Below are 24259 nucleotides of genomic sequence, written 5' to 3'. Positions count from 1 at the left end.
TACATTCAAAATGAAACACATGGCTTGTGAACGAAAAAGGATAATGAATAAATGGGCAAAACAAGTCGAGAAGAAAAGAAAAAATAAGGCCGCAATTCAGTTACTAAAAAAAAGCAAAATAATCAAAGGAAAGAAATACAATCAGCGTTTCAAGTTGTGCAAAACCAAAAGCATTCCAAACTAGTAGCATTTTGACTCACCTTCTAGTGCTATTGATAGAACAGAATTTTCAACAAGCCAATCTAATAACCGGTCTGTGTCAATAGCATTCTTTACTGACTTTGATACAGTGCTGTCTTCTATTAATTTGGTTACCTAATCAAAAATATAAAACAAATTTAAATACTTTTGGACCTAGCCGACGATGGGACAAAAATGTGCAAACCAACCAAACAATATAAATGTGTGGCTAAATGAGGTCAGGGCAAAGAAAATCAGTTGTTGACATTGTTTCTGTGAAATAAAGAAGCAATAACGGACATCTATACTAGCAGCCGTTTAACCAGTCTTTGAACCGCTGACAGATTATGCCCTCTTTTTTTTGTATTTTTACGTACCTATGCAGCATTTAACCATATAGATTGCACAGCAAGGATAGCAAAGTTCAAAAAGAGAAATGAGGCCAGTGTGAAGTACCAGGCAAAATTATTAATGACCAAACATGTTAAGAGCATCTGCTTAGTAGTTTTAACAAGAAACCTGAACTCAACCTACAAACAATATCCAGACTTAAAATCTAGATATTGTATGTGCCATTTTCAAACTGCTACAAGCTCCATACATCAAACTGTTGGAAAGAACATACCAAAGATTTAGTATGTGAGATTACCTTTCTATTCATGGGCAATCCCCAAACTTCACTTGGAACAGCTAGTGGTAGCAGGGGTCAAGAAATGACAGCTAATGATTAGGAGTGAGGTATATGAGAACAGAGGAACGGACTTAAGTAAAGCAATCTCTTCACAGGGAAATATGAGCATATATACAGCTAATTAAAGTAAAATATTGAAGCTGGGTTCAGTAAGCCATTTTTAGCAGTGCTGGCTGTTTTCCGCTGTTCAATGGCTGGGAACCTCTGGGGAACTGGCATTTTCCAGCTAGCATTCCTGGATCATGGTAGTGGCCTGCTGACATCCGTGGAACTAGTGGGGCTTGCTGTCCCTTGTTGCTAGGCTTCATATTTTCGGCCTTCTGTGTATAACCTGCGGACCCAGAACAATGTTGGGTGCGTTACAACAGCTGGAGCAATCTTGTGAGCGATCTTTATTTTGCTGGAAAGAAGTACAAGCAACAGAAGATCCGGTAGGAGAAATACTCCCTCTGGTTGGCAGGTTTTTACCTGGGATTTTGCTGGCCTGGCCTCTAACATTTACTATCCATTCATGCTTGTTAGATACATCTAAGGCTGGCCAGTGCTCAAGAGCAAGACAGAGTCTATCTCCAGTGCTCCTCTGCATAGAGAGATGAACTTTGGTGATTCTCTGGTGCTGCCACAGGATGACGGCGGGGGAAGGAGATGGACTTGGGTTCTTTTAGCCTCCCAAACCTTTCAGGTGTTCCCCTTCCCATTGTACTACCGAGTTGCTTATTGCATTTGTGAAGCGGGAGGGGTGGCAGAGATGGCATTGTGTATGCCTTTTAAACTAGTTGGGTGTTCACTGTGCTGTCTTAGTATTTTATCCATTTTTTGTGTGCGGAAATCTAGGACTGATAAGTTTATTAATTTATCTCTACCAAGATTATTGGTTAAAAAGGTTGATAAACGGTGCCTGGCAGTTTTGGCCATCTCGTTGGTTTTAGTTTAAATGTTATTTGTCATATTTACTCTGATAGTTCATACTCTGCACTTAAGCACCTTAGCACTTTGTCGTTTTGTGATCAGCGGGAGGGTAGAATACGCCATCTGCTAGTACAGTGGATTGCTTACTATATTGTACTGTATATTGTGCTTTCCATTCCTGATGTTGTACCGGCACTCAGTAAATCTCTATATATTTCACTGATACATTAGCATTTTGCACTTTATGCCATATACTGCATCTTTATATATTGCACTAATACTTTTGCATTTTGCACTTATGCAATTATGCAATTTGGGTGGCCGATTTCCCAATCATTACATCATTTAGAACAAAATGGTATAACAAGGTGCTTCTCCCTCTTTTCATGTACTTTTCACAGCACGCTGTACTTTTAGTAACTTGCACCTATTGACATTTGCGCTACATGCACAGTGTTCCACTTACTGAGTGGTCAAAGCTAGTGCTAGAGTCTTAGCCTTCACAAGCAAGGATGGTTAAACACGAAGCTTGCGCTCAACTGGGCCTGGGCTAAGGGCTATCAGACCAGAAAAAACTTCAAACATCTAAAAGTTGTGCAAGGTCACAAAAAACACAGAAATCTGGCCGCAGGAGGTAATATAACTATAAATGCTCCTAAGAAGCCCGTCACGAAATTGACAGAAAGACCTGGTACTTTGGAGTACTTCCTTAAAAAATCATTCCATGCTCTGCTCTGAAAGCCAAAATATTGAAGCTGAAAAGTCAGTTGGTCCCCAGAGAAACAGAGTCTATTCCCAAAGACCTGGAGGCTCTTCTCTGTGCAGTAGATGCAATTAGCTAATCCTCAGGCCCTACAACTTGTGGGCCAGGAGACCGTAGTTGTACTGTAGACATATGTGCTCCAAGTACTCGATAACAAATCAATAGTTCTGGCCATAACTTTGCCAAATCGTTAATCATTGAGGAAAAATATCCAGAATGTGCTTGGGGAAACGTTTAGCAATAATGGAGAATCGAGTACTTAAACATTCCCAAGCTTAACATGGTTTTAGTGTGTCTAGAGGCCAAATTTTAAGAGCTTCTAAATATGCAAAATTATAATTTGTTCAATATAAATGTTAATAAAGGTTTTTAGCAAAGTTGGGTCCAGTGCCTCCCTCGCACGGATCAAATGTGCCAATCAAGGATCCCGTTTAAAAAAATCCATACGTCTCTGCATGCATTCTCAAAAACGACTTGAGTAATAAGAATACGCTTTGCGAAGATGGTAAGACTGTTAGAAGACAGCAATTTGAATAATGAATAACCTAACTGGGTCTGGCCGTAAGGCCAGGAGGGAGTCAACTAGCATTCATGGGGTTACAGCTACAAATGACAATGTAATAGATTTAACCAATCCCATATCTGGTGAAGCAAACCGGGAATTAATTGGGTTAAGGGGAAGGAGTCCTCGTTTCCAGGCCGATAGTCCCAGACATCTACCTAGGGATGAGGGTAGCTTTTTCTCCTTGGATCTCCCCTCACAGCCTGCCCCCTTTGTGGTTGTAATGTCAAACATCCCAAAACTTAAAAACATCGGTTGCGGAGAACACCATCTCGCTTATAAACAAGGAGACTTATTGTGTAAAGAATGCATGTCGTACATCCTTGAACACTGGGAAAGGCTTCTTGATGGTGAAACATTCATCCTGGGTTGGGAAAGCAGCTAAAACCATCCAGGGAGATTGTGTAACATTTAGACATCAACGGTATCAGACTTACTATGGAGAGGTACACAGTCGCCTAACCAGGTCTGACAGTTTTTAACCTCTTGAATTTTTCTATAGGCCACTCTTACAGTGCCTGCAATCAGCAGCTTAGAACAGCCCAGTCCTGGACACTATGCATGCCCCTTACCAGCTCAAGTTCCGGGCCGTAGCTCACTGGCTGAAATATCAATGAAAAACAAACTTGAATATCTGAGCGGCCTTGATGAGGTAGACTGACAAATAGGTCTGTTACAGCTGGCGCACATCAGGGGTCCCTACTACTTGACACACAGGAGCTTGCTATTAAAGCGGGTGAAATACAAGGATGCAAGAACACTAATGTAGGGACATCTAAAAGCGGCGATGTAGGCCTACCTGGAATATCTCGTGATAGCAAGGCGGAAAATAAGATCCTAGCATGTAACAATGTTCTACACAGCAAACTACATGATCCATTATGGAACAATTTCACAATAGAACACCAGGCTATGTTTCAGGAAACCTGATCCACTGAACCCATTAATCTACAGAGTTTTCACCTATTTCATACCCCAGCATTAAAAACGGAAGCAAAAGTTAGTGCTGCTCAGGGTTTGGCAATTTATATAGCTGTAACATTGGGCTGAGAAATAGAACATTTAGATTTACTAGCTGCCAACATAATGATTATCGCCCGTATTCCTGGCTCCAAATCACTCTGTTTTATTAAGTATTACAATTGCAAACATGGGAATCAGTCGCTCAAACAGCAGTATCGATTTTATTCTAATCCCCATGCACTGGCGGGATAACATCTCTGGGTTTGAAATTAATCCTCATCGGGAGAGTGATCACAACCCCCACATGCTTATCTCGTCCTGTGGCGAGCAAGAGGACAAAGCTCTCTGTGCCTCTTATCAACAAATATTGGTAAGAGTACGTAACGTGGTCCTTCACTAGAAGGCTGCCAGGGAAGCAGACCCCTAATGGTCCAAATGAAAAGAGACCGCGTATCTAAGCCTTGATAATTATTATTGAAGCCTTCCTTGAATGTGTTAAAAACCGTGGAGAGATTTTTAGTACAAAGAAACCCATTCGCCCCGTTAGAAATAAATCATGGTTAACAACTAGATGCAAACGAAAGAGGAGATCCCTTCTCACTGCCATATGATGGCTTCAACTGATAAACGATATCAGACAGAGGCGAAAGGACTATTTGATAGAACTAGGTAATAGGAGGGTAGATATAGCGGATGAACATTGGGAAACACTATGCTTGGCTGCAACTTGCCATGACAACCAAACCTTTCTGGACTATCATTGCTAGAAACACAAATTGATTCAATCTGGACCACCCTGAAGTTCCTGTAATACATGTGTAAGAGAAAGAGTGGGTCAAGCACTTTTGTACTCTAAATGGCTCTGAGGTTGATCAGGACTTGAAGGGTAGTAACAGTAACATCGCAATCCTGACAACCCTGGATTCTGAAACACTGGAGCCTGTCGCAATACATGATCTAGAATTGGTGATTGGAAGACAGAGCCCACAGAAGGCCCCTGGGAGAGATGGGGTACTGATTGATTTATTTTGCTCTTGCACAGCTCTATGGGTTACTTTCTTGACCAATGTGTTCAATGCCTTTGTCTGAATGCTATATTCCAGAAAACTGGAAGACCGGCACGATTGTGCCAACTAAAAAAAAGTTATGAAATTGCCATTTTCCTTCTATCATCCCATCACTTTTTTGCATGGGACGTCCAACTTCTTTCATTCAATTGGGCAGAGTGTTTGGCAGAGTGGTTGGTTACGAGCACTGCTTCATTTGTACTGACGTGGCAAGGATTTGCAGTCTGTTTCCAGTCTGTTTACAGTCTCTACTGGAGAGGAGGAGTAAGAACCCTTTAAAACACTCACCACCAGCGAAGCGTGGCAGAGTGTACGGCATAACTAGCAGACACAGCCGAGTTGAACCCTTCCAGTGTTACGTCCTTGGAGCAAAGGATTGCCGGTCGAGGCAGTCCGGACAGGAAAGGCATGGAATGGCCTGGTCAGAAGGTATGCTGCCGCAAGTCGATGAGGTAGACAATATCACTGGGTTAATTCCACAAGCTGAGACGAGCAACATGACTGCATTATTTGCTATAGATCCAGAAAACACCTCTGCTATCGAAGAAAGAACATTGCTGAAACGCTGAGGTGAGCTCACAGAGATCCCGTTCACCGTTGAAGTGGTGATAGGTGCCACTACAGCAGCATACATGGATAGCATCCAGGAGGAGGGTTTCACTGTTTTAAATAGGCCGTGTGTTCAGGGTAACAATATACTGACATGTAATGAACCTAATTTACTGGTCACACAAAAGGACATACAAAAAGTCAGTGGGGAAAATGTAACACACCAATTCAAGGGATGGGAACTTGCTTTTACAATCACTTGAAGCTTTGCACCCCCCCCCCCACCCCCCAAAGTTCTGCAAACTGGAACGGTTACGGAGACTAGCATGAGAAATACTGAGCACACTTCTCCAATTACTGGAAAAGTGGGTGGGCAAAACAAACCAAAAGTAGAACGATGCGCTTGCACCATAAATTAGTGGACTGGATGTTGAGGATACCTTGCCCAAGTATACCACTGTGAAATACGAAACAAAGAAGGGGGGTTTTCCAGTCTTGCTGCGCCGACACCAAAAGATACTACAAACTGCTACAATTGCAGGTTTATTGTGGTTTGAAAACAGCCTGACACTTGTTTTGAGCGATTCTTGCTCTTCATCTGAGGCTTAAGGTTGTTTAGACGAAACCTTGGCTTGCAAGTATTATATCTTATTGATTCTATAGCTTCGCTGTTGCGGAAATCTCTTCAGTGAAGAGTTTAGACCTGGTGGTCTAAAATGACGGAACGGAACGAACCCTTCTCACTTCTCCAATTAGGCATCCCGCCCAGTCTCAAGATGACACAGACTGTACTATGGCAGTATCCAGTGATCTCCCGTTAACGAGGAGTAATAAACTGACCCCCTTGATTGCCCTCAGACGACTCGCGGCGACGTAACCGGCCTTTACAATGAACAGGCAATGCCTTTGCGGAAGCAATAAGTCTTCTGCCAACAACCAGAACTGAATATTTGGAAACCAAGGGGGTTAACCCAGAATGCTCATTTCAACAGCAATCTCTTTTCTTATGGAGACGCAATGCCGCTGTCTAAAAGAAGTATGACAAACAAATACAACATGACAAGCAAAATCCCATAGCAATTACTATTGGCAAGTGCTTCAGTGGTAGAGCAAGCGGGTGGTTCGCTGACAAGGAGTCACCAATGAACATGGCAAAGGATAAAACTATTAAAAATCAGCCACACAATCGTCGCTCAACCCATGGTCTTGGGGTGTTTGCTAATCCACCTACAGTATTAAACTGGAGCAATTAAACGGGATCACATAAAAGAGGAAGAAGAGATTCCTGTGAAGAACCCCTAGAGGTGGTGATTATACACTCAATCTCTACTCAAATGCACATGGATGACTTGACAAAGGAACAAAAAGAATCATGGGGGGGGTGAGGGAAGGGAGGGTAGTATCAATGTGACAGATATTTCAACAATTCCAACTTTAACATCTATAATGGCCCCATTTATGAAATTGTATGAGCGGACGGAGGGCGGGGGGAATCAACTAAAGTACCAACCTACGATGTTGGCAATGTTGCACTCGAATATGGTGGTCGTCGAGGGCTTCATTACTGGAATCCAGAACACTATGGACAATAGTACTGCGAAAGTCACTGCCTTGTTGCATACAATATTAGATCCAATTATTAAGGAAAAACAGAATAGGCTAGCATCAAGACTATTTGACCAGCTAGAACTACAGGCCTCAAATATACTGATCCCCAATTCGAATTCACCAGTGGGAACTCAAACCAGTGTGACGGGACCCTCGGGAGGTGCAGTCAGAAACCCAGAATTAGACTTTGATAAGGTGGACCCTACGCGAACAAGCAGTGTTAGCACAAGTACAACTACACAATTGGCTGACTTGCAACAAAAGAAGCACGACAATGAAGGGAGCAATTCAAAAGAGATCTTAAAAAAATCAGGGGAAAGTTACTGTCGAGGAGGTAACAGATGAAAGCATCAACGTAGGATCTGGTGAGTCCGTAAATGATAATGAGCAAGCAGACGCATTGGAAAATGGGACCAAATGCTCGGAAAAGTTATGCCCATTTTTTTTTTGTAAAAACGAATATAATTGAAAAAGTAAACAAAGGAATTGCCACTGGCAAGACTCACCAAAAAGAGAGGGCAGTACGGACAGAAGAGGTTTTCCTGATCAGGTGGCAGATCTAGTCATAAACCTAAATGTAGAGATCCTCGGTTCATCCTGTGATGATCTAAATTGCATTTGCCTGGACAAAAAACGGAAAATGTATTGAGGTTGATTCCTCAGTAACAACTGCTGCTGAAAGAAGGGGACAAATCTGGAGAACGACTCTAGGTCAAAGAGAGTTAGTTATCTTGGATGGCAGCACCATGTGCAATGGGCCAAGACAGACAACTAGGAAAGGAATGAAGGGTGGTGGGGGGCCAAATCCTTGATTATGTTTGTACATCTAGAAGAACAAGTTAATCTCTTACCTGGTAACGTTCTTTCGATGGGATGGTCCGACAACGTATTCCATATCTATGACAGTAATCACCACAGCTGTGCTGCTTCGGAAAATCTTTCGGCGTCTGCGTCCTGCGTCGATGACGTCGATACGCCACCCTTGAGGACCTCCTCCGACGACCGACGTCACTGGATGTTATAAGTAGGACGCACGACGCCCGTAGCCTCACTTGTAGTTATTTCCCAGAACGTGTGCCACCAGTCTTCTGCCAGTCTGACACACAAAGCCTTGCGGAAATGTAAGCTGCAATCGCATAAGAAATTCTGTAGCGGGGAAGGTAGGGAGGGAGCGATATGGAATACGTTGTCGGACCATCCCATCGAAAGAACGTTACCAGGTAAGAGAGTAACTTGTTCTTCGAGAGGATTGTGTCCTCCGACGTATTCCATATCTATGACAGACTCCCAAAGCAGTACCAATGCAAGGAGGTGGCAAAAGAATTTAAAAAAACAGAAATTTAGAATGCCCAATCAAATTGCGGAGTAAGGGACCGCCTTGCCAAAGGCCAGATCCTGCCCCCGGATGGAATCGAGGGAATCGTGACATACAAAAGTATGTACTGAAGCCCAGGTGGCTGCATCACAGATATTACAAATAGGAAACACACCTCTGCAGGGCAGTAGAGGCAGCCAAACCCCTGGTAGAATGGGCTCTTAAGATGACCGATGGGTCCTTACCGGCCAAGCGGTTACACTCAGATAGCCAAAATAATCCACTGAGACAAAGTCTGTGTCGTCACAGCTTGTCCCAAACGCTTTCCAGCGTAACCAATGAAGAGCTGATCGTCCACTCTGACCCGGGACATGCATGAAATATAAAAGCTTAACGCTCTCCTAGGATCAAGCCTATCAAGCCTCTCCTCTTCCTTACCAGGATGTGGAGGATAAAATGCCAGAAGAACAACCTTCTGGCCTAAATGAAATTCCAACACCACCTTCGGAAGAAAAGAAGGACGACCTCTAAGGACAACCCTGTCCTTAGGAAACACAGTGAAGGGTGGCTTAACTGAAAGTGCCTGTAACTCACTCACTCTGCGAGCGGAAGTGGCAACAACTAAAAATACAATTTTAAGAGTTAAGTCTCAAAGGACATGAATGCAAAGGCTCAAACGGAGCACCCATCAGAAACTTGAGAACAAGGTTCAAATCCCAACCCGGCACCTGAAAAGGCAACGGAGGGAACACATTAGTGAGCCCTTTCAGAAACTGAGAAATTAAAGGAATTTTAAAATCGGAACACTCTTCAGATGAGCACTTAAATATGGACAGCGCCGCCAGGTAACCTATAATGGTACCCACTTGAAGGCCCCTGTGGGCCAAAGAAAGCAAAAAAGAAAAAGACAGAACCATGGGAATTAAAAGGATCAACATTCTTAACCATGCACCAGTCGCAGAACTTTCTCCAACGGCAACGGTACAGGGACTTTGTTGCGGGCCTTCTGGCCGAAAGCAACACCTCCATCACGTCTTCAGGGAGGTCCCAATCATTATACCTCAACCTTTCAGAAACCAAGCGTGAAGGTTGAGGGACCTGACCTCTGGATGGAGAACCTGACCCCCCTCCCGTGAGAGCAGATTGTCTCGGTAGGGAAGACGACGTGGAGGGCAGATGGACAAGTCGAGAAGGTTCGGGTACTACGTCCTCCGGGCCCACGCCGGAGCAATGAGGATCATCCGGGAACAGAACCTCCGTAACCTCAGCAGTACTTGCGGGATGACGGGGACTGGAGGAAACGCGTACAGCAGTGGGAATGACCACTCCACGACGAACGCGTCTCCTAAGGCGCCGTTTGGAGGAAATTCCTGCGAGCAGAACCTCTCGCACTTCCGGTTGACACTGGAGGCGAAGAGATCCACAAGAGGTGTCCCCCAAAGGGCGAAGATCTCCAGGAGAATCTCCTGAGCCAACCCCCACTCATAAGAGATCGTGCTCTGCCTGCTCAGAGCATCCGCCGTCTAGTTTTCGTCTCCTGCCAGATGAACTGCCGAGATCGAAACTTCCTGCTGGATTGCCCAGAACCAGAGCTGCATCGCCTCCCTGCCCCCTGCCCCCCTTTTTGTTGAGGTAGTGCATGGCCACCGTGTTGTCCATCAGGATCAGGACAGTCTTTCCTCACACAGTCGGCAGAAAAGCCTTCAGGGCTAGCCTGACGGCCCTCAGCTCCAACAGATTGATATGGAGTCTGGACTCTGACGGAGACCAACGACCGCTGACTGTCAACTTGGCATGAGCTCCCCATCCCGTGAGGGATGCGTCCGTCACGTTCGTCACCTCCGGCCAGGGCAGCCAAAATGGAGCCCCCCCCTCAGATTGCCTTTGTCGGCCCACCACAGAAGGTCCTGGCGACCGAAGACGGCACCTGAACAGGGTCCGACATCCTGCCGGAGGACTGAGACCACTGGAGCTTGAGTGCCCATTGCAAAGATCTTATCCGCAACCTAGCCTCTGGCACCAGAAGAATGCAGGATGCCATGAGGCCGAGCAGTCTCAAGAACTCGAACGCTGGGAGAGTCTGGGCAAGTTGAAACTTGTGCACCATCTGCTGAATGGGAGGAGCCCTCACCTGGGGAGGAAAACACTGCCCCAGGGACTTGTCGAGCACTGCTCCGATGTACTGGAGCCTCTGAGTTGGTGTCAAATGGGACTTCAAGTTGAGGGAGAATCCCAGCTTGTGGAGGGAGTGGCAGGTGACTGACAGATGATCCAGGACTTGCTCGAGAGAGCGCGCCCTGATCAACCAATCGTCCAGGTAGGGGTAGACGTGAATCCCCCTTTCCTGAGAAGCGCTGCCACCACTACCATGAGCTTGGTGAAGACCATCGGGGCGGAGGTCAATCCGAACGGCAGGACACAAAACTGAAAGTGCGAGTCGCCAACCGCGAACCTCAGGTACTTCTTGTTCTTTGGATGGATCGGCACATGAAAATAAGCGTCCTTGAGGTCGACAGACACCAACCAGTCCTGAAGTTGAAGGGCCTGGAGGACTTGAGAGAGAGTAACCATATTGAACATGTCCTTCCTGAGAAGTTTGTTCAAACCGCGCAAGTCCATGATGGGTCTCAATCCCCCGCCTTTCTTGGAAATCAAAAAATAAGGGGAATACCATCCCTTGTTCCTCTCCGCTACAGGCACCAGTTCTATGGCGCCTTTCTCCAGCAGGGATTGAATTTCCTGCGCAAGGAGCGGATCCGGACTCTTCAAAGAGAGATTCCCCGGCGGATTGTCCTGAGGCCTCTGCCCGAAAGGAAGACAGTAGCCGTGGGTTATGATCTCCAGAACCCACACATCTGAAGTAATGGTGCGCCACTCTGCAAGATGCGCGCCAGCCTTCCCCCAACCGGTGCACCATGGGAGATGGCCTCATGACTGAGCTGAAGCGGCTGCAGCGTTGCCTGAGGGCAAAGAGGCAACAGCCCGAGCGGCAATGGCACCTCGAGTACCTTGTTTTCCACCTCTGGCACTCCTACGGTGGCCCCTTTGACTGGCAGCTCCTCTCGCTTTACCAAAGGATGAGTAATAACAAAAGGAACCTCCCCTCCATTGCTGTCCCCTAGGGCGAAAAGGCAGAGGTTGTCGAACTGCAGCACCCAACGACTTTGCTGCAGCTTTTGAGGTCTGCAACCTCTCAAGGCTCGTCAGCCTTTCTGCCAAAAAGATGTTCCCCGTCAAAGGGCATGTTGAGGAGCCGGGCCTGCACATCAGGAGCAAACCCCGACTTCCGCAACCACGCAACCCTGCGCATCACAGTGCTCGCCGCCATGGACCGGCTGGCGCAATCTGCCAAGTCTAAACCCGACTGAACGGCTTCACACATGGCATCCTTGCCATCCTGCACCATGGCAAGGTTCGTCCCCTTCTGGAATATGTTCAGCCGCCAAGGAAACAGTTCCACAGAGTGTGCGTGAAAAGAGACAAGGCACATATGGAGTTGGCCGCCTGAAGCGCCATACCCCATGCAGAAAACACCATCTTCGCCCAGCCGTCAAAACGCTCGTCGTCCCTATCAGGAGGGATGGTAGGGTAGGACGCCTGCTTTGCCGGGGCCGTAGCCGCCTGCACCACCAAACTCTCTGGAGTAGGGTACTTGGACAAGTAGCAGGGGTCACTACTGGCTGGGCGGTATTTTCGTGGCAAAGACTTGCCCACTGCCGGGAGACTCTCCGGAGCAGTCCAAGCCGCCGCCACCCTCCTCTTTAGAGCCATATGAAACGGCAGTACCGGGTCAGTTGGTGAACCAATGTCGAGGATATCCGTAAGGTCATCCTGAACAAACTCCCCCGGGGGAGCAGACCATCCTAAGTACTTGGTGACCCCTGACATAAGGCGCCGGTACGAAGAATCGGCATGAGTGCCAGGCTCAGGCCTACAAAACTCCACCTCCGGAGAGGTGTCCAGCCCACTGGCATCATGCAGGGACTGCCTCAGGTCCTCCAACTGGCTATGGCCCGAGAGAATCTTGTCTGGCACCGTGTCAGGCACCATGCAATCATCAGAGCCTTCATCCACATCTGAAATAAACTCCATATGGCGGTAAGAAGGCACAGAACTTTAACCAAAGCCATGCTTGACCTTGGCCAGAGCCTTTCTAGGGGGTTCCACCGAGCGTCGGAGTACCCCCATTGACACAGCCCTGAAAGGCGTCGAGTGAATCGGCGCCGGCATCGAGAGAATCGGTGTCGACGACAGACGCAACGCCGACAGCATCAACGGCACCGACACAGGCCTCGAAGGCGGAGCCCCGAGCGTGTCCTTTGACATCCTGGGCGCCGACACTTCCTCGGAGGTGGAGCCTCGAGAGAGTCCGTCGACGACCTCGGAGCCACAGGCGTCGATGTTTTCTTCGAAGACTTCACAGGTTCACGCGGTCTTGAGCGCATCGAGGACCGGTACCTGGAACGGGCATGACGAGAATGATTCCCCTTGTCCGAGCGGGACCTCTCCCACGAATCGTGCCGACCACCCAAGTCCGAAGGCGTACGGGCGGAGTCTCTCGACCAATCACCACCGACCCCACACAGAGGTGCGGACGGACCAGTGCCCAGCGATTCGAGAATCGCAAAAATTTTCTTCCCGAAGGAAGCCCATTCCTCCGGTGTCACATGCTTGGTGGGATAAGCGACCCGCCGACGGGCTTAGTCCTCGATGCCGGTGCTTCCGGGAATGCCTCGAAGAGGCAGAGGAGTGGCGGGACGGACTCCCGGAGCGAGACCCACTGGACTTACGACGACGGAGAGTCGCCCCTCGAATCGTCCGTCGAAAGCCCCGCAGCACTCGACTTCCGGGGCTTGGACACCTTACCTACCGAGAACAACTTCTTGCGCTCCCGCAAGGCTTTGGACGTGAGTGACTGGCAGTCGACACAGTCATCCGTGTCATGGGCCTCCCCGAGGCACCAGAGGCAGGCGTTGTGCGAGTCCATCACCGACATCTTGGACCCGCAGTCCCCGCACTTCTTAAAGCCCGGACGCGGTGTGGAAGACAAGGTAGACATCTTCACGAAGAAATACTTCACAAACACCAAACAGGTTCGAAGAACCGAGAAAGAACAGAAACTCCAAAGATTCGAGGCGCGCCGAGATATCCGAAGCGAACACGTTCGCGTAAAAAACGGAACTGAGGCTACGGGCATTGTGCATCCTACTTATAACATCCAGTGACGTCGGCCGTCGGAGGAGGTCCTCGAGGACAACGTATCAACGTCATCGACGCAGAAAGATTTTCCAAAGAAGCACAGCTGTGGTGATTACTGTCAGATATGGAATACGTTGGAGGACCCAATCCCCTCAAAATATGATTATGGCAGTTAAAACATTGACAGTGGAACTCATGCCGCCTAGTGAACACAACCTATTAAGCCTGACCTTGATTTCAAATGATATCACAGGTCTAACTGAAAAATTAAAATCAATCATAATTCAGCGTAAACTTGAAGGGGGAGACCAGAGACTAGGCCATCCAAGTCTTTTTAATGCGTTTGAATCAAAGAAGGGGAGGGTGAATAGATCTCAGATGGGCCATCGCCACGTCTATGATCAGTTGGTTGCTGGTAAGAAGATCTTAAACCAGAAAATCACCTGGCTCACAAAAAGAACATTCAATTCAGGCTTTGGCATTAATTCAGAAGTTTAGACAGCAACACCGGAACTGGTTTACCTATATAAGAAAATCCTATTGGGAAGAGATGCTGAAGAAATGCTCTTAAAGATAAGACTAAGCAACACGGCAGAGATTTGGGCAATAATCAACCGGTTACACACACCACAAGATGCCTTATTGTTGAATCCTATCGCAGCAAAAACGTGGGTAGCACACTTCGATAAGTTTTAAGATCAAGAACAAATTATCTCCTCAAACGACTCCACTAAAGGAATGGAGTGGGATTGTGTTGAAATAGATCGACCTTCCATCTATGAGATCATTAAAAAAAAAATAAGAGTGCCTCATGAGTGCCAGGGCCTGACTGGTTGAGCATCGCGATGCTTAAGCAGGACATGACACAAAGGGCCAAATTTCTGTCCATTTTATTGGAGTACATCGTTAAATCACAAAGGATAACTAGCTCATGGAAGTCATCAGTGATCATTCCCATTTACAAGAAAGGGGCCAGGTCAGATCCGGGCAATTACCGCCCAATTGCATTGTTGGACGTGTCTGGGAAGATATTTGCATCGTTGATCTTGAAGTCCCTGGTAAAGTGTACCATAACATCTGGCCACTGGGACGTTTGGCAAGCTGGGTTTGTAAAGGGAATAGGTAATGCTCTGAATATCTTCATTATAAACATCTTGAAGTCCCGAGCAGAGAGCAAAGAAGATCTACCTTGCGTTTATCGACCCAACGTATTTTTCGACACCATTACATGTCTGAAATTATGGAAAAAGCTAGGTCAGTGGGTTGCCCCAAAAATCTGTTGGCACCGATTAAAGAGCTCTATTCTGAAACTACGGTAAAAGTAAGGTTGAACATTTTAGGTCTCTTATCAGACGAAATTCCAACAAAGGATTAAAGCAAGGTTGTCGGCTGGCACCAGAGTTGTTTAACCGGTTTATATACGAAAATTGAACTAGCTTTTAAGGATACCAAATGCTTTCCACCAAGAATAGCGGACACAGCAGTTGGAAGACGGCTTTATGCTGATGATGTTGTCCTAGTGGACTAGACATCAGTGGGCCGTCAGAGACAATTGGACGCATGGCAAAGCTATGTTGAGTGAAACAGCCTTTTAATAAATCCTAAACAATCCAGGATCATGCCTCTCGGAGATCCCATGGGACGATGAATGAAAAAAATCCAAGGAATGGTACCTACTGGGAGAGAAAATCCCAGTAGTCAAGTCATTTACCTACCTTGGAGTCTGCGTGAACACAAGTAAAAGCGACGCTCCAATATTGGAGTCCTTGAGAAGGAAAGCAAGAAGCTTGGCTGGACAAGGTAGAATACTCCTCAAAAAGATTTAGCGGATTTTCGATGATCCCTTTGATTTCATTCTATCGGATGAAGGTGACACCCATTTTAACTTATGGAGCGGAGTCCTCTTTCTTTTGAGGCAGAGAACTGGCCAAAAATCGAAAGCATTTTCTGGAAGAAAGCACTTAGTCTTCCAGAGAGCACCCCAATACAGGCGATCCGTATGGAATTGGGGCTAACATCATTGAAAGCTATAGTATGTTGGAAATTTCTTTCACTCTTTAGGAAGTGCATTGAAGACCAACCAAAGGGTGGCTTTGTGGTACTAAACAAGGCTCTAAAGGAAAGCACTAAAACTACTTTGCCAGAATGGGAAACTATCTGCAAAGTTATTATATCTAACCTAGGTGAATCGGAACAAAGCCTCCTTCGGAACCCCGACAAGATGAAAAAAAATAAAAACTATATGCAGGATTGGAACATTACGCAAGTGGAAAGACTAAAATATAAACTATATGGGAACCCACTACAAGATCAAGAAGTTTAAATTGTTTACCTAAATATCTCCAACTTTTCCCAAACAGTTTTTTTTAAAGACAAGTTAGAGATTTCGCTTAAACTTATTTCCAAAGAGAGAAATACTGAGGCCAAGGAAAGCTGAAGCTGGAACATTGACATGCAGATTATGCCAAGCGGGTCCATCAATCGAAACATTGAAACACCTTGTAATGACCTGTCCAGCTACAAAGGATCTAAGAGTGAAACGTTTGACTGAAGTGACCACCAAATATGGCCTTAGGTCAGTGGAAGAATGGTGGCAAATACTTCTGGCGGGAGACAAGGTTTCGATTACCTTGGCACTGGTTACACTGCTTATTCTGATTTTCAAGAGGATTGATGCTTCAAATATGTGAACATTGGACATGTTTGATTGAAATGTTGATGCTTCTAGATGACACTGGATTTTATTTAAAGTACTTTTAGATTGAAAGAAACTAACAAGTTACTTTCTTACCTGGTAACGTTCTTTCGATGGGATGGTCCGACGACGTATTCCATATCTATGACAGGTAATGTCCACAGCTGTGCTGCTTCGGAAAATCTTTGGCGTCTGCGTCCTGCGTCGATGACGTTGGTGCTCCGTCCCCGAGGACCTCCTCCGACATCACCCGATGTGATAAGTAGGACGCATGATGCCCATAGCCTCAGTTATAGTTTTTTCCCCAGAACGTGTGCCACCAGTTTTCTGCCAGTCAGACACACAAGGCCTTGCGGAACGCAAGCTGCAATCGCAAAAGAAATTCTGCAGCGGGGAAGGCAGGGAGGGAGCGATATGGAATACGTCGTCGGACCATCCCATCGAAAGAACGTTACCAGGTAAGAAAGTAACTTGTTCTTCGAGGGGATTGGGTCCTCCGACGTATTCCATATCTATGACAGACTCCCAAAGCAGTACCAAGCAAGGAGGTGGGAAAGAATTTAGAATACAAATTCAGCATGCCCAATCAAATTGCGGAACAGAGAACTGCCTTGCCAAAGGCCAGATCTTGCCCTCTGACGGAATCGAGGGACTAGTGACGTACAAAAGTATGTACTGAAGCCCAGGTGGCTGCATCACAGATGTGATGAATAGGAACTCCCCTCTGCAGGGCAGTCGACGCAGCCACTCCTCTGGTAGAATGGGCCCACAAGCCAGCCTGAGGGTCCTTACCCGCCAAGCGGTAACACTCGGAGATAGCTAAAATAATCCAATGAGACAAAGTTTGTTGTGTCACTGCTTGTCCCAAAAGATTTCCAGCGTAACCAATGAAAAGTTGATCGTCCACTCTGACCCGGGACATGCGCGAGATACAAAAGCTCAACGCTCTCCTAGGATCAAGCCTATGGCACCTCTCGTCTTCCTTACCAGGATGTGGTGGAGGACAGAACGCCGGAAGAACAACCTTCTGGCTCAAATGAAAGTCCGAAACCACCTTCGGAAGAAAAGAAGGACGAACTCTAAGGACAACCCTGTCCTTGTGAAACACAGTGAAGGGTGGCTTAACTGAAAGTGCCTGTAACTCACTCACTCTGCGAGCGGAAGTAACCGCAACTAAAAACACAGTTTTCAGAGTTAACAGTCTCAAAGGGCAAGAATGTAAAGGCTCAAAAGGAGCACCCATAAGAAACTTAAGAACAAGGTTCAAATCCCAACCTGGCACCAAAGAAGGTGACAGAGGGAACACATTAGTGAGCCCTTTCAAAAACTGCGAAATTAAAGGAATCTTAAAATAGGAACACTTCAGACAAGCGCTTAAATATGGACAGCGCCGCCAGGTAACCTTTAATGGTCCCCACCTGCAAGCCCCTGTGGGGCAAAAAGCAAAAAAAGACAAAACCATGGGAATGTCGCATTCAAAAGGATCCACATTCTGAACTCTGCACCAGTCGCAGAACTTTCTCCAAAGGCAACGGTACAGAGACTTAGTTGCCGGCTGCCTGGCCGAGAGCAACACCTTCATCACGTCTTCAGGGAGGTCCCAATCCTTATACCTCAACCATTCAGAAGCCAAGCGTGAAGATTGAGGGATCCGACCTCTGGATGGAGAACCTGACCCCCCCCCCTCCAGTGAGAGCAGATCGTCTCGGTAGGGAAGACAACGTGGAGGGCAGATGGACAAGTCTAGAAGGTCCGCTTACCACGTCCTCCGGGCCCACGCCAGAGAAATGAAGATCACCCCGGAACCGAACCTCCGTAACCTACGCAACACTTGCGGGATGAAGGGGACTGGAGGAAACGCGTACAGCAGTGGGAATGACCACTCCACCACGAACGTGTCTCCTAAGGCTCCTTTTGGAGGAAATTACCGCGAGCAAAACCTTTCGCACTTCCGGTTGACACTGGAGGCGAAGAGATCCACTTGAGGGGTCCCCCAAAGGGCGAAGATCTCCAGGAGAATCTCCTGAGCAAGCTCCCACTCGTGAGAGATCGTGCTCTGCCTGCTCAGAGCGTCTGTCTCGTTGTCGTCTCCGCCGATGAACTGCCGAGATCGAAACTTCCTGCTGGATGGCCCAGAACTCGAGCTGCATTGCCTCCCTGCACAGCGGAAATGACCCTGCCCACCCCCCTTTTTGTTGAGGTAGTGCATGGCCACCGTGTTGTCCGTCAGAATCAGGACACTCTTCCCGCGCACAGTCGGCAGAAAAGCCTTCAGGGCTAGCCCGACGGCCCTCAGCTCCAACAGATTGATATGGAGTCTGGAACTTCCGACGGAGACCAACGACCGCTGACTGTCAGCTCGTTGGCATGAGCTCCCCATCCCGTGAGGGATGCGTCCGTCACGATCGTCACCTCCGGCCAGGACAGCCAAAATGGGGCCCCCTTCATCAGATTGCCCTCGACGGCCCACCACAGAAGGTCCCGGGCTACCGAGGGCGGCACCTGAACAGGGTCCGACAGCCTGCCGGAGGACTGAGACCACTGGAGCTTGAGCGCCCACTGTAAAGATCTCATCCGCAGACGCGCCTCTGGCACCAGAAGAATGCTGGATGCCATGAGGCCGAGCAGTCTCAAGAACTCGGACGCTGGGAGAGTCTGGGCAAACTGAAACTTGTGCACCATCTGCTGAATGTGAAGAGCCCTCACCTGAGGAGGAAAACACTGCCCCAGGGACGTGTCGAGCACTGCTCCGATGTACTGGAGGCGCTGCGTTGGTGTCAAATGGGACTTCTTTAAATTGAGGGAGAAGACCAGCCTGTGAAGGGAATGGCAGGTGACGGACAGATGATCCAGGACTTGCTCGGGAGAGCTCCCCCTGATCAACCAATCGTCCAGGTAGGGGTAGACGTGAATCCCCCCTTTCCTGAGATGCGCTGCCACCACCACCATGAGCTTGGTGAAAACCCTCGGGGCGGAGGTCAGTCCGAACGGCAGGAACCGAAACTGAAAGTGCGACTCGCCAACCATGAACCTCAGGTACTTCTTGTGCTTGGGATGGATCGGCACATGGAAGTAAGCATCCTTGAGGTCGAGAAACACCAACCAGTCCTGAAGTTGAAGGGCCTGGAGGACTTGAGAAAGAGTCACCATCTTGAACTTGTCCCTCCTGAGGAGTTTGTTCAAACCGCGCAAGTCCATGATGGGTCTCAATCCCCAGTCTTTCTTTGAAATCAAAAAATAAGGAGAATACCATCCCTTGTTCCTCTCCGCTACAGGCACCAGTTCTATGGCGCCTTTCTCCAGCAGGGCTTGAATTTGCTGCGCAAGGAGCGGATCCGGACTCTTCAAAGAGGTTCCCTCGTGGATTATCGGGATGCCTCTGCCGAAATGGAAGACAGTAGCCATGGGTTATGATCTCCAGAACCCACACATCCAAAGTAATGGCTTGCCACTCTACAAGATGCTGCGCCAGCCTTCCCCCAACTGGCGAACCATGGGACCTGGCCTCATGACTGAGTGGTAGTGGCTGCGGCGTTGCCTGAGGGCAAAGAGGAAACTGCCCGAGCGGCCTTGGCACCTCGAGTACCTTTGTTTCCACCTCTCGCACTCTTACGATGGCCTCTTTGACGGCTAGCTCCTCTCGCTTTACTGAAGGAGGAGTAATAGCGAAAGGAACCTCCCCTCCATTGCTGTCGCCTAGGACGAAAAGGTGGAGGTTGGTGAACTGCAGCGCCCAACGACTTCGCTGCAGCTTTGGAGGTCTGCAACCTCTCAAGGCTCTCGTCAACCTTGCTGCCAAAAAGGTGTTCAACATCAAAGGGCATGTTGAGGAGCCAGGACTGCACATCAGGAGTGAACCCAGACTTCCTTAACCACGCAAACCTGCGTATTATGGTGCTCACCGCCATGGACCGGCTGACACAATCCACCAAGTCCAAACCCGACTGAACGGCCTCACACATAGCATCCTTGCCATCCTGAACCATAGCAAGGAAACCATCCAGTTCATCCCCTTCGGGAATATGATCAGCCGCTAATGCAACACAGTTCCACAGAATGTGTGTGAAACGAGACAAGGCACATATGGAGTTGGCCGCCTGAAGCGCCATACCCCCAGAAGAAAACACTTTCTTCGCCCAGCCGTCAAAATGTTTGTCGTCCCTATCTGGAGGGATGGTAGGATACAACGCCTGCTTTGCCGGGGCCGTAGCCGCCTGTACCACCAAACTCTCCGGGGCGGGGTGCCTATACAAGTAGCAGGGGTCGCTACTGGCTGGACGGTATTTTCTCGACAAAAACTTGCCCACTGCCGGGAGACTCTCCGGAGCAGTCCAAGCCGCCACCACCCTTCTCTGCAAAGCCATATGAAAAGGCAAAACCGGGTCAGTGGGTGGACCGAGACCAAGGATGTCCGTGAGATCATCCTGAACGAACTCCCCTAGGGGAGCTGACCAACCCAAGTACTCGGTAACCTGAGATATAAGGCGGTGATATGACGAATCGGCATGAGTGCCAGGCTCCGGCTGACAAAACTCCACCTCCCGAGAGGTGTCCAGTCCACTGGCATCATGCAGTGACTGCCTCAGGTCATCAAACTGACTATGGCCCGAGATAAGGTCATCCGGAACCGTAACCGGAACCAGGCCGCCATCAGAGCCTTCATCACCCTCTGAAATGTACTCCAGGCGGGTAGAGGAAGACCTCTGCGGACCAAAGCAGTGCCAGACCTTAGCCATAGCCTTTTTAGGGGCAAACCCCGTGCCACGGGGCCCCTCCGACACCACCGCCTCGAAAGGCATCGAGGGCGCTGAGCGAGTCGGCGTCGACAGAAAAGGCGTCAACGTCGAGCGAATCGGCGTCGACGTCAGCTGCAACGCCTCCAGCATCTGCGGCGTCGACAGTCCTCGAAGCCGGAGCTCCGAGCGTGTCTCTCGACAACCTGGGCGCCGACGGCATCGACGACCCCCTCGAAGACGGAACCTCGAGAGAAATCGATGACCTCAGCGCCACAGGCGTCGACGTCTTCTTCGAAGACGGCACAGGATCACGCGGTCTTGTGAGCGTCGAGGACCGAGACCTGGAACGGGCATGGCGAGAACGGCTACCCTTGTCCGAGAAGGACCTCTCCCGCGAGCCGACCACCCGAGCCTGAAGGCGTACGGGCGGTGTCTCTCGACTGGTGCCGACCGACCCCACTTGGAGGCGCAGACAAACCGGTGCCCTGCGATTCCAGAATCGCTAGCATCTGCTTCCCGAAGGAAGCCCATTCCTCCGGTGTCGCTTGCATGGAGGGATAAGCGACCTGCCGACGGGCGGAGTCCTCGGAAGAGGACGGGGAAGGCGACCTATGCCGGCGCTTCCTGGAATGCCTAGAAGAGGCGGAGGAGTGGCGAGACCGACTCCTGGAAGGAGACCCACCGGACTTCCGACGACGACGAGAGTCACCCCTCGAGTCATCGGTCAAAAGCCCCGCAGACCTCGACTTCTGGGGCTTAGACACCCGACCTACCGACAATTTCTTCTTGCGTTCTCGCAAGGCCTTCGCAGTGCGCGACTGGCAGTCGACACAGTCGTCCGTATCGTGGGCCTCCCCGAGGCACCAGAGGCAGGCGTCGTGCGAGTCCGTGACCGACATCTTGGACCCACAGTCCCCGCAGTTCTTGAAGCCCGGACGCGGGGTCGAAGATGAAAAAGACATCGCCACAAACAGGTCTTCACACCAACCGAACAGGTTCAACGAACTGAGAAAGAAAACATCAATTCCAACGAGTCGAGGCGTACCGAGATTCACGAAGCAAACACGTTCGCGGAAAAAACGGAACTGAGGCTATGGGCGTCGTGCATCCTACTTATCACATCGGGTGACGTCGGCCGTCGGAGGAGGTCCTCGGGGATGGCGCATCGACACAGGACGCAGACGCCAAAGATTTTCCGAAGCAGCACAGCTGTGGACATTACCTGTCATAGATATGGAATACGTCGGAGGACCCAATCCCCTTGAAAAATGGCTATAGGTTTTCTATTATGTATAACCATGTAAAGCCAATCAAATAAATAAAATAAAAATTCAATTGGCATCACAGATTGGATAAATAGGTACAAGGAAAGGAATATCTTGTCCAACCCCCAGCTGGCTTTTAAATTGGTTTGGGCATCGTTAACCAATGTATTAATCTACATGTTATTTTGGCAAAGTACATCCATCTCTTGTGGACCCCTGTCTATGTGGGCTTTTTGGATCTTAGTTCTGCTTTTGACCACGCGGACTGGGGTCTTCTTCAAAAGGCTATTGATGAGATGAGGGTTCCAAGACGGTTACTCCGGAGGTTGGAAACACTTCATACAGGTTCCGAGGTTTGCATACACTACGAACATGAAGAGGAGTCAAGTAAATATTGAAGTAGGGAAGGGGGATGAGGCAGAAGTCCGTGCTTGCACCCTTCCTGTTCAACCTCTAATAACTCCTTTTGTGCTCTCTGGCGATTCCGAGTGCAGATGTACCTAAATGTGATGGCAGACTGATCTCAGTGTTGAGCTATGCTGATGCAGCTCTCATAACAAGGACACCAAGGCCCCTCCAGGTCTTGGTTGAGGGCTATGGTAAATAGAGGACTTCCCGCGGACTGAAGGTTAATGCTGATTAATGCTACATAATGAGCTTCTCCAGCAAGCCCCAATGACGCTGCCTCCCCCCAGTATAACCTTAAATGACCAATGTCTACCATATTGCCTTAACTTTGAGAATTTAGGAATAATGTTGAACTCAAGGAATAATAACATTAGCACGTGTAGGGTAAAAATTAAGCAAGTTACAAGTGGCCTTTTCCGATTCGCAAAGACTCCTCATCATTATTCTGTTAATTACATGTTGACAGCCTACAGGCGAAAGCGGGTCAGTGGAGTCTTATGGCAGTGAATTAAGGGTTGTGGGTAATTCAGATGTGTTACAGTATGAAGAAGAACAAGATACTTATCCTACCTGGTAACGTTCTTTCGATGGGATGTTCCTCCGATGTATTCCACATCTATGACAGTAATGACCGCAGCTGTGCTGCGGTCATTACTATCATAGATGTGGAATACGTCGGAGGACACAATCCACTCGAAAATGCTTTTCTCTCCCCTCTTGCGTGTCCCTCCTTCCACGCCCACATATATTACCATTTGGATACTTTACTAGCTCACCTTTCAGATACTCTTCTCTAAAACCCATTCTATTTTGAAATTGCATGTGGGCAGTCAGGATGGCAGCCTAACTAGAAAACATTCTTCTCTAGGCAATTGTGACAAAATCGGCTTAATGGCCTTTATAAGAACATGTCACAGAACTGTGAGCCTAGGTCACAGTTTTGACAACCCTGAAAATATAACAGGAGCATCAAAGGGGCTCCTAAATCTGCAGTAAAGCATGATCTAGCCCCTTCACCAGTGTCCGGGGCAAGCGGCTATCTTGACCTGGTCACCAATCTATATCATCGTATTCTTCTGATCCAGGCCAGATGAAATGTTTTCCATGTAAAGGAACTGAACGGAAAATGGAGGGGACCAAGTTATGCAGAGGATGCCTGCTGTGTATGTGGTTGTTAGGATACCCTAGCCCATTTTGTACTACTAGGCCCATTTTACGCAGATTAAATAAAACATTACTTGATTTCCTCAGGGGATGTGGAACGATACAGAGGAAACCTGATTACCTATTGCTCTGGTCTCTTCCAGATCCAAAGTCTGCTTTTCAATTTGCAGGTTATCTGCAAACTG

The 24259-nt window shown here is 48.3% G+C and overlaps 1 protein-coding gene across 2 annotated transcripts in view; it reads right to left on the bottom strand.

Annotated features, from left to right (window-relative positions):
- USP24 (ubiquitin specific peptidase 24) overlaps nt 1-24259 on the bottom strand; it is a 2799104-nt gene that overhangs the window by 2617591 nt on the left and 157254 nt on the right. For both annotated transcript variants that reach the window (XM_069642114.1, XM_069642115.1), the window contains exon 11: nt 201-315. In XM_069642114.1, the coding sequence (XP_069498215.1) occupies nt 201-315 (115 nt within the window). The remainder of the gene's footprint in view (nt 1-200; nt 316-24259) is intronic.

This window comes from Ambystoma mexicanum, chromosome 1q (assembly GCF_040938575.1).
Source record: "Ambystoma mexicanum isolate Mex_15411 chromosome 1q, UKY_AmexF1_1, whole genome shotgun sequence".
Classification (NCBI taxonomy): domain Eukaryota; kingdom Metazoa; phylum Chordata; class Amphibia; order Caudata; family Ambystomatidae; genus Ambystoma; species Ambystoma mexicanum.
The sequence above is the reverse complement of the archived record's forward strand: the minus strand, read 5'-3'. Positions and strand labels throughout refer to the sequence as shown.